The sequence below is a fragment of the Solanum stenotomum genome, chromosome 6 (assembly GCF_019186545.1).
Source record: "Solanum stenotomum isolate F172 chromosome 6, ASM1918654v1, whole genome shotgun sequence".
In the NCBI taxonomy this organism is placed as follows: domain Eukaryota; kingdom Viridiplantae; phylum Streptophyta; class Magnoliopsida; order Solanales; family Solanaceae; genus Solanum; species Solanum stenotomum.
In genome coordinates this window covers 42,442,718-42,453,867 of record NC_064287.1, presented here as the reverse complement: position 1 = coordinate 42,453,867, position 11,150 = coordinate 42,442,718, and the positions used below count along the sequence as shown (strand labels likewise).

Here is an 11,150-nt window from a genome sequence, read left to right as displayed (position 1 = left end):
AAGAAACTATCAAGAAAAAAACTAGAGAGCTTTCAATCCTCTGTGACATTAAAGCTTGTGTCATTATTGTTGATCCTGANGGGGTGGGGTGAGAAAGATACAAACACGCATACTATTATTTACCGTATGAAATTTATTTTCTACCGTGTGCACAACTAAACATAAATATCTTATTTTGACGCGTTACTCTGCTTTCCATTGACGCGTTACTCTGTTTTCCTATAAAGAGAGAGATTCATTGTTGTGGAGCTTTAGTCTCTTTTCTTTCTTCTCAGCACACAATGGAGAAGAAGATGAAGGGCAACATGCTAAATTACAAGAAGAAAAAAGAAACTATCAAGAAAAAAACTAGAGAGCTTTCAATCCTCTGTGACATTAAAGCTTGTGTCATTCTTGTTGATCCTGATGGAGAAGTAGATACATGGCCTGAAAATCCCACTGATTTCAACCCCATTATTCAATCCTATAAAGAAAATCTCTTTAACGGCAAGAGAAAACGAATTGATGATGATGGGTGTTTCGAGAAAAAGTCAAAAAAGAATCATGCTCTGTTTTGCGATGATGGTGAAGATCAGTGGCTTAATGACGTGTTTAGAGAGTCGAACGAAAGTTTGTTGGTGAAATTGAATTCGAAATTGGAGGCTGTGGAGAGAAGAATTGAATTCTTGAAGATGATGAATTATGGGAATGGGGTTGTTGGAGGATCAATTTCAAGTGAGAAAGAAAGTTTACTTGCTAATCAAGAAACCCATAATTCTGATTTTGAAGTTGCAATTAATGGCGATCGATTTGAAAACAGTAGTGCTTATAATCAAGAAACAGAAATTGCTATGGCGGCTGAGTTATGGGTGATTGCTGGTGATGAATCTGCTCATGATCATGGCCAAGAAATTGATTTTCTGAGAGGTAATGCGACACTAAACAATTTGAATAATGTGTAGAATTTTGGGTATGATGATCACTAGTTCTGAATTTTTGAGTTGTATTAATTAAAATCATTGATCTATGTAGATTAACCTTTTTATTATTGTTATTGAAGATGATTACAGCCATTTGACAGAGTAAATTTGGTTTCTTTTCCCTTTGTTTCTGTTTAAATTTTCTATTGTTTAAGAATTCGGAAAATAACACTTGAAACCATAAGGCAAAAGTGATCATGTAAATTATGACCATATAAAAAAAATATTATTTTGTATACCTCGTGAAGGTAGATATAGAGAGGTATACAACAACATCATATCCAATCAAATTCGATAAGTGGGATGTAGCTTTCCGCTACCTTGTTAAGGTAAAAAGGAGATGTTGCTTTCGAAAGACTTCACAGATTCACTTTAGTAATAAAATACGATAGATAACAAAAGGAAAGTAAAATAAAAATGGTCCGGGTACGCTGATGTCACTTTACCTTCTCCTCCTACTTGAATATTCTTCAGTTGAAATAATATTTTTGTATCTAAAAAAAGAAATTGAAGGAAATACAGAATTGGCAGTCTATTGTTATGGCTAATAACAATTTCATTTGACTAAAATGATGGAGTTCCATCCAACTTTTTTTAAATTATTTTACAAATTTGGCCCGATAAATACAAAGTATCCTGTTGGGGCAAGAGATTTTTTTTAAAAGATGAAATTTGAGTAATTCGTCTCAATGAATATTCAATTTAGATTGCTTAGTCCACCTTATTATTAAATATTTTGAATATAAATGTAAAATTTAAAATATTATTTTTAACTATCATCAATATACGTATATTACAACTTACGAGTGGAGAAAAGAAAAAGGAACTTGTAAAGTTAAGTCAATATTGACATGGGCTTGCAAGATAATTGCATTCGAAAGTCCTAATAGTGCTTCAACATTGGGAAAGTTGAGGCCCCATTTCAAAAAATTATCTTTTACTACATCAATATATCAAGTATAATTTTATAAATAAGATATGAAAATGATAGAGTCGCAAATTTTACTCTTATTATTATGAAGTATAAAAATTATTTTCAATAGATCCTTAACTCATGATTTATGAATTGGATATAGCTCTAAAAAAACGAAAAAAAAGAAGATTTTACATGTTGGGCCTTATAAAACCCAACAAAGTGGAAGCTCAATCAAATACAAGCACCTGTAAAACAGTGCCAGTCACTGTAGTTGGTGTCCGCATTCTTGAAAGGCCAATTTGAATAGACTTTTGCCATATAACTTATAAATAAAAAATTACAAAGTTAGAATTTCTAATATATCTTTGTTATTTTTAACTTTAAGATAAATGTTTATAAGTATTTTCGAACATTACTTAAACACTTTAAAACTATATAAAAAATATTTTGACTTAAAAACACTTTAAATAAGCCAATTTAAACGGACAATTAATTTTTTTCCCTTTTTGTCTTAAATACACGTACCCTAAAATTCCATTTCAAATAGTACAGTAATAATTCCTATTATGATTATGAAGTTTTTGGCCTTTTTTTTAGTTTAGTTGAAAAAAGTGATGTTGTGAGTGGAGATTGGACAAATATATATCTATCTATATGAAGAAGCAAAACCACAACTGTATAGTTTGAAGGAGCACCACTATTTGCTTTATCTCCAAATTTGTGATTCAATCAAATTTTGCACATTAATCCAATCTTTACCAACTGTTCAGTGGCTGTGGTTTCAACTTGGAATTTATGTCTTCACACTTGGCCACATATACAAATAATAATATACTATAATTATCCCCTTTTCCCTTACAACCCAATAAAAAATAAATTGCACTTCTCACTCACCAAACTGACTTGTGTGTTCACAACACTTGCCTCCTAACTGTAAGTCATTCCATCCCATCCCCCCCTTTTTTTTTTTTTTTGATTTTTTGATGTATGGGTGTCTGAAATTTTTGTTTATTTTTGTGATTCTGCATATTGTTTGTGTGTTTTAATTGGATCGATAAAATATAGATTTTCTCTTTCATCTGCTATGTGTATGTGTAATGGAGGCGTTTTTTGTCATCTTTCTTAGATTTCGTGTAGTGGTGAATATGTGCCCACAAGATGCTTTTGGTCCTTTTTTATTGATTACTAGGTCACACCTCGGATGCGAATTTTGTTAAATTTGTCTTTGTTAGGATTAATAACTTAGTCAATGTAGATTTTGATTTGGGGTGTGTGTGGTCAGTTGCACTGTTGATTTTATGGTTACAAGTTTATATTATTGCAGTTTTCTTTTTTGATATCTGCTGTTGTTGAAATCATGAATGTCCCTACCGAAAGATTGACCAAATCACATTATATGTAATTGGATTGCCACTTTTCCTGTGTATGATATGTTTGATTGCATTTGGGATTTTTTATATTAGGATGTTGTTGGTATAATAACAATGGGATGAGTGTTTTGGTCAGAACAGTAGCAAATTGTATTCTTAATCTTGTTATATTTTCTTGTTTAACCTAAAATCTGGATTAAAGATTAACAATTAAATTTAGTGGGGGAGAACCATGAGGTCTCAGGTTCAAATCCGAGACCAATAACAAAAAAACTAGGTGATTTCACATCAGCTCTAGCCTTGGTGGATAGAGTTACTTGGTGGTACCTATTGTTGGTGGGAGGTGGCAGGTATCCCGTAGAATTAGTCAAGATGCGCGAAAGCTGGTTCGAACGCTACAATCATTGATAAAAAGATTTAACAATTATATTTATTGAATAGTGTCAAAGGCAAGTGAATTATCTACATAGTTAACCTCCCGATAATATGAATTTGATTAAAACCTATGTTGCTTGGACTCTTCAAAAATGCCGATGGGTGCGTGTTGGATCCTCCAAAAGTAGTGCATTTTTGGAGGATCCGACTTGGGTGCGGCAACAATTTTGGAGAGTCCGAGCAACTTAGACTAAAACGATATTAGACAAACTGTGAGAAGTGTGTAAATGATAAAATAGCAAGAGAGAAAGAGAATTTTTATTGGGAACTCGTGATTTAGCTAATGAACAACGTATCTGAGTAAGAACACAATAGCTTGTTACAACTTGAGATTTAAGCAATAGTAGTTGTAAAAATAAGATGAGATGCAAGTGGGGATAAGGAGTATAGTTATAGTACAACACTAGAATAGCTAATTCCTAATATTCGCTCCTCATTATGATCGTTATATGCACACCCCGTACGTAACACATACTGATTTGTGGAGGTGAATATAGGATTTCTAAAACATGGTTGTACCTCTTAAAAAAGAAAGAAAAAAATGTATTCAGTGGGAACTGATCCTCCTCTAGGCAAATAACTCAACATCAATCAACTGCACCATTTAGCCTTCTTGTAGCATGGGTGCCAACAAATAATATTATACTAATTTTAGAAAAATATATACATTAATTACCTAGTTTTACGATGAGACCATGGGTTCACGTGCCCCATAATTAGCTATAAATTCGCCACTGTTGATTTGTAACCGCCGTAGAGGATCCCATATATTCCAGAGTTGGCAAGTCTGGATGCTTATCCTATCCATACATTTGTCGACTGACCCGATGTTTGATTGTGGGATAAGACCATCTTACTCCGGCATGATGAGTTCAGGGTAAGCTTGTTATAGATTTGAAGCAGGCATCTGCGGTTATTTCTAACCTCTTGCTGGAGTGAACTTTGATGACTTGGAGCTGACTAAACTTGTGCTGTTTTTGAGTTGTCCACATGTCGTATCCATATTTGACCAATACATTTCTCGTTGGTTTTTTGGTGCCACTATGTTTTGTTGCTTTGCAGTCATTGTTCCTTTTACTGCTTATAGTTTCTTCATATAATTGTAGGTTTTGAGCCGAGGTGCTACATTGCCAGTACGGGCATCACTTTGCTTGGAATTTGAACTAAGAGGAAAATTTTAATTCCTTATAATGTCTTCTAAGGCATTAGACTATGAGAATCTGAACGAAAATGTCAAGAAGTGCCAATATGCTGTCAGAGGTGAGCTGTACCTTCGAGCTTCTGAGCTTCAGAAGGAAGGCAAAAAGGTATAAGTTGTCAAATTGTTCTTGTCTTTTCCTATAAAAGATTCTACCTGGTGACATTTTATAGCTTATCATGTACTAAAAGGGACTAGATACTTTTAAAATAGGTATTATGGTCCATTTTCCCTCTTTGAGTCACTCATAGTTCGATATTCCAACATGCATGAGGAATTGCTGTCTCTCAAACCTTTGTCATCCTGAATTTATAGGCTAACTTTAGGCAGTTTGCAAGATTTGAAGCATTGAACCAGTCATCTGTATCGAGCCTAGATTTTTGCCAAAACCTGTTTGAATCCCATGAAATGCATACAAATTTATGAATTCCTCATCTAAATAATCCTGAGATACTACAAGCTCTTATGATGTGATGCTACAGTTAAACAACTTACACAATAATAGTAATTAATCTATTCAAGAGTCCTATGACCAGGAGACTTATTTTTGTAAATCCTAATGTTTTGAGGAATCATTTGAATGAAGACCATTTAATTCTTTCAGAGCGCTCATATACTATCTCATTGGTCCACTTATTCTGCAGATCATCTTCACCAATGTTGGTAACCCCCATGCCCTTGGGCAGAAGCCACTGACATTTCCACGCCAGGTTTGTTACAGTTGCGAACTGCCTGTTTTTAAGATGCTTGAGGTTTGGTTACTTGGTACATGTAAAAATGCTGGACTCATTTCAGGTCATTGCTCTCTGTCAAGCTCCATTTTTACTGGATGATCCGAATGTGGGACTCATATTCCCTGCTGATGCAATTGCAAGGGCCAAACAGTTTCTTGGGATGACTTCTGGAGGTCTAGGTATCCTTTCGCAGATAGCCTTTATATGTTACATATGCACGTCCTTGTGTCATGTTTCTCTTTCTCCTGGCTTTCTTTTATGCCCTTGGCTGAACAAATACACAAACAAGAAATTGTTTTTGCTTATATGTCAGACGTTATACCTTTCTTTATTTTCATTTTTTATGTTTTAATGATATGTTATATTTTTGCTTCACCATTTGCTCTTATTTCCTGCTTATAGTTTCTTCATTATATTATATTCGTGAAATCACGATCTAGTCTTTTCCTAAAGGACTACTTACTTGCTATTCCATCGAAGGGGGTGGGAGGTGATAGTTGGTGCAGGTTAACTTGTGAACTGTTGAAATTGGGCGTATGCATTTAATCCTTTCTCAGTGGATAAAAGCTAAATTAGACTACAGAAACTTGACTTTCTATCCATCACTAACTACTGGTCTGTGTCCTTGTTATGACACTCAATTGCAAGCAACACATATTACTTTGGTCCAGTTTTGAGACAGTGATTCTTAGAGAGGGAATGATGTATTCTATATTTGCCGGTAATTAGGTGCTTATAGCGACTCCCGAGGCATTCCCGGTGTAAGGAAAGAAGTTGCAGAATTCATTGAGAGACGTGATGGATATCCAAGGTTGGGTTGCTCGTTCCATTTTACCTGCTCTGGTTTGATGTTCTCAAAAATTGATTATTGAACTGATATCTAGTTATTTTGTTTGACAGTGATCCAGAACTCATATTTCTCACAGATGGTGCCAGCAAAGGAGTGATGCAGATCTTGAACAGTATTATTCGTGGCCCAAGTGATGGGGTAACTGATAATTTGATATATAGCAAGATTTTCCTCTTCATATTTTCTTTGTCTCCTTTCATATATCTTGTTTTTAACTTAGACAACTCCTTTTAGCACCTCCAGGTTTTTATCTTTTACATGCATTATCATACTCTTAATGAGTGCATATTTGTTTCTAGATATTGGTCCCTGTTCCCCAGTATCCACTATACTCAGCTTCAATACAATTATTGGGGGGTTCTCTTGTTCCTTACTACCTTGAAGAGACTGCAAACTGGGGTCTTGATATCAATGACCTTCGCCAATCAGTTGCAAAGGCACGATACAAGGGAATAACTGTGAGTATGCTGAACTTCTGCTTTCCATTTACATTCAGAAAAATATGGTCTCATGTTTATGTGAATTCTGAGTATAATTCACTAAAGTCAGTTTTATTAGCGACATTAGGCTTGTTGGACGTTAAGCCTTCTCTGTCTGTAACCTCAGTCACAACCCCCTCCCCGACCCTCTAGTAACACCAAGAGAAGAAAAAGAATGGAATATAAAAGAGAGAGCACATGTGGGGCTAAATACTACAAATATTTTCAGAAGTTGGCAAAACTTAAAAAGCTATTCAATGGGACTGGTTCCTTAATGTGACACATTTAGATATGGCTGCAAATTATAGCTGAATTACTCTTTTGCTTTTTATGTCCTAAAGTATCTTGTCCTCTGCATTTATTAGGCATGTCTAACATTAATCTGTACATATATATTTCTTTGTTTCTGCCTAGGTACGAGCTATGGTGATTATAAACCCTGGAAATCCCACTGGACAATGTCTTAGTGTGGCAAATCTTAAGCAAATTATTCAATTCTGTCACCAAGAAAATTTAGTTTTACTTGGAGACGAAGTTTATCAGCAAAACATTTACCAAGATGAGCGCCCCTTCATAAGTGCAAGAAAGGTACATGTGCAAAGTTTCTGCCTGAAGAATTTATTAGCCAACCAGTATTTTTAGATCCTACATACTCATTTATTTTATTCACGAAATATGAAGGTTTTATTGGATATGGGACTACCATTAAGCAAGGAGGTTCAGCTTGTCTCATTTCACACTGTCTCCAAAGGATATTGGGGTGAATGTGGACAGCGTGGAGGATACTTTGAGATGACCAACATTCCTCCAAAGGTTTGTATTTAGCTTCCATTAAAACTGTAGGGATAGGAATATACTTGGTATTTCTTGCTTATTGTAAAGTGCTTATCCTCGGTGCCACATTGTATGTCATGGTTTGAATTAGAAAAGCTCCAGTCCTGAAAGTGATTTCAAGACACGTTTTACTGGTGTGGTGCTATAGTAGTCTTTTCGTTGCAGTGCTTATAAATGACTCATTTCACATTTTGGGGAAGTCTTAAAAGACCCATTCTCCTATGTGGATGAGCTAAGAACATTGGCTAAAAAAAGAACAGAAAGGGAACAGATGATCCATATATGAGATACCAACTAGTTGGAATCAAGACTTTAGTTGTTTCACTTATGTTAGGTTCAGTGTTTGGCACGAGCTCTTCAACTCTTGTTAAAGACTTGTATGCCACTGTTAAGTTTGATAATTTCCCTAGCTCTAGATAACCCCAATGGCCAATGCCTTGAAATAGAAATTACTAGTGCTGTAACCAAAATTGCCCGAATAGGGCAGAGTTGATAGAGATGATTCAAGTAGTCATAATAGTTTATGATTGAGATGTGGTTCGTCAATTGATTAGAATAATTTGAAAGAGATCTAGGTTGGATCTTCTGAGTGGACCATTTCGTGCTATTCACAATCGTGTCGTTTATTTTTTTTTAAAGAAACTGTTGAGTCCCTCATCGGTTATTTGAACTCCTTAGTTGGTCTTGGGCAATCCTCACCCCCCGAGCTAACTTTTGCGATTGAGTTAGGCCCAAGGTTCATTCTTTATCATGGTATGAGAGGCAGGCTCTTCCCATTTCATTGTTTACACCATGTTGATCCCCCATCTTATATTGTCCACACTCCCGATGTCCAGTCCTCGGCGTGCGGGGGAAGGGGGGAGGCTGTTGAGTTCCACATCGATTGAGGATGGGAGATTGGACTCCTTATGTGGTCTTGGGCAATCCTCACTTATTGAACTATCTTTTGCGGTTGAGTTAGGATCAAGGTCCATTTTTTTTTATCAAAAACTATTCACAATGGTGTATGTTGTGATACATTGAAATTTATTGTCATATTATAGTCTCACAATGTAAGATTTTCTTGGTTTTTGCATTTATGCACCTAACACAGTTTTTCTGGTATTGAACTCTTATGTACCTAAGACAAAACCTTTCCTTTTCGCATTTGATGTTCCAGGCTGTTGAAGAAATATACAAGGTTGCTTCAATTTCACTTAGTCCAAATGTACCTGGACAGATATTTGTAAGTCAATTTTTACTTGTCTTTTCCGAGATAATATTATGTGCTTCAAATTAGGAACATCATTTTTCAATACCATTCGACCAAGTTAGTAATGTCCTGTTCTTTCATATTTACAGATGGGGCTCATGGTGAACCCCCCTAAACCTGGAGATATCTCATATGACCAATATGCCAGAGAGAGGTATGACTGCTGACACTAGCCCATGAAATTCTTGCAACTCTTTTTAAGAATTGAGAAATTAGTGCAACAAAAAGAAAGAACTTTTTTCTTATCGATGGGGTTTTGGATATGGACTTTGAAAAATGTGGTCACTGAGCATCTTCGATCTTTAAACTAGTGAGTTCTAAGAAAGCTTAAAGTACATCACATGTTCGAATGTGCAGTAGATAAAAGCCTGGTATTTAAGTAGAGAGGGGTAGAAGGGTGGGTTCATTATCTGTCGAGTTTCATACCTTGTGCTGCTACATGCCCTTGGGAATTTCTCGGTAATTAAAACAACGAAGAAGAGAGAAAGCTTAAAGCTATAAATATATCTATACTTTGTCACCTACTAGTATGAGATATTTAAATAAGCGGAACCATTAGAATTTTTGTGGTCGTTTAAACTTTATCAAAAGAATGCACGTTTCTCCAACATAACTCCCAGAACAGGACATCTCCACACATATCCTAAAATCCTAATTCATCGTCTTATCCTTTTTTCTTCTCTTTTCGGAACTTTTCTGGATTTATGTCAATATCTGTCTACCGTGATCAAGGATTTGAATTCACTTATAAATCTAGTAGTTTCTTTTTCTCTCTTTTTTATAATTTTCTGTTATAAAACGCCCGCACACTCTCTGGTTCTTTAATGATGAATATTAATTTTATTCTAATTGCAGTAAGGGTATCCTCGAGTCATTAAGGAGGAGGGCACACATGATGACTGATGGTTTCAACAGCTGCAGAAATGTTGTTTGTAATTTCACAGAAGGCAAGTCACCAGTGAGCTTTTTATTCAGTGAAAAGCCACATGAGCTCCCATTAACTTTGTGATGAAATGTTTTCAGGTGCAATGTATTCCTTCCCGCAAATACGATTGCCTCCTAGAGCAATAGAGACTGCAAACAAGCTTGGGAAAGCTGCTGATGTTTTCTATTGTCTGAGGCTGTTGGAAGCAACTGGCATCTCCACCGTCCCTGGTTCAGGTTTCGGTCAAAAGGAAGGGTGAGTTTTTTATTCTATCATATTTCTACCTCCATTCCAAACCTTTTCAATGCCAAAATGCCCTTATATGCATTTCCAATGTTATTAAAAGCCGTCACTTCAATGCTTTAACTTTGTCACTTAAGAGTGATAAAGCAACGCGAAGTGAAGAATAATCACTTCATGGGCAAAACCATGTCCTTAAGATAAGTGTGCACAAAGGGATCCCAATGAGAAATGGTCGATTTTTTTTACTCTCACCTATCTGAAGTTAGATTAATATTGGTATTATTGCAAAGTGGTCAATTGAAACACCTATAGTGTTAGTACATTGTAACGCGTTCATTTCTGTCTCCCTCTTCCCTCGGGTACTTTGCAACGCGTTAAAATAGGTTATTGTGGGATTGATTGTAAGGTTGTGAACAATGTAGGGTGTTCCATCTAAGGACAACCATCTTGCCAGCTGAAGAAGACATGCCAGCAATTATGGAAAGTTTCAAAAAGTTCAATGATGAATTCATGGAGAAATATGAAGACCACAAAGGTTATTCCAGGATGTAATAGAAAAAAGATGGTTGGAGTATTTATTGTATATGTTTTTACCTTACAACTACTGCAACTCTATTTACAAACAAATTATTGTACACTACATCTCTTCCCCCCTCTTTTTAGCCTTCATTCATGTGTTTATATATATATGACTTGCTAGATTTACTATGTGGTCTATGGATTTCCTTTTTTCCCTTCTGCATTTAATATAATTTTAAGTTAGTAAATCAGACCATCTTATATTAAAAGTTTGTTGATTTTAAGTAGGTGTTCGACCATGTCATTTGAAGCTTAAATTTGATGTTTTGCTTTGAAATTAGTGTTTGTTTATGATTTGAATATAAATTTAACTTCGATTTGAAATTTTGATTTCAAATCTCAAATCCTATTTAAAAGCAAGGAGTTCAATTTCAAG

The 11,150-nt window shown here is 35.3% G+C and overlaps 2 protein-coding genes and 1 long non-coding RNA gene across 3 annotated transcripts; 2 read left to right on the top strand and 1 right to left on the bottom strand.

Moving 5' to 3' along the window:
* The first annotated feature begins 259 nt into the window (after window positions 1-259).
* On the top strand, window positions 260-1,071 carry LOC125867790 (agamous-like MADS-box protein AGL82). The gene has a single exon (XM_049548371.1). It carries the CDS (start codon window positions 282-284, stop codon window positions 939-941), a length of 660 nt encoding a protein of 219 aa, XP_049404328.1. The 5' UTR covers window positions 260-281; the 3' UTR covers window positions 942-1,071.
* Window positions 1,072-2,594: 1,523 nt separating this feature from the next.
* LOC125867774 (glutamate--glyoxylate aminotransferase 2) lies at window positions 2,595-10,836 on the top strand. The gene is made up of 14 exons (XM_049548352.1): window positions 2,595-2,810; window positions 4,787-4,987; window positions 5,523-5,588; window positions 5,674-5,791; window positions 6,342-6,423; window positions 6,513-6,600; window positions 6,762-6,920; window positions 7,356-7,529; window positions 7,623-7,754; window positions 8,935-9,000; window positions 9,117-9,181; window positions 9,883-9,974; window positions 10,051-10,207; window positions 10,618-10,836. The coding sequence occupies exons 2-14, from the start codon at window positions 4,871-4,873 to the stop codon at window positions 10,745-10,747; spliced, it is 1,446 nt and encodes a 481-aa protein (XP_049404309.1). The 5' UTR covers window positions 2,595-2,810; window positions 4,787-4,870; the 3' UTR covers window positions 10,748-10,836.
* LOC125867797 (uncharacterized) lies at window positions 2,886-4,780 on the bottom strand. Its single transcript, XR_007446670.1, has 2 exons — window positions 3,878-4,780; window positions 2,886-3,748 (listed from the first exon to the last, which is right to left on the bottom strand). It is a non-coding gene; the product is annotated as an uncharacterized LOC125867797 (long non-coding RNA).
* Window positions 10,837-11,150: the final 314 nt, after the last annotated feature.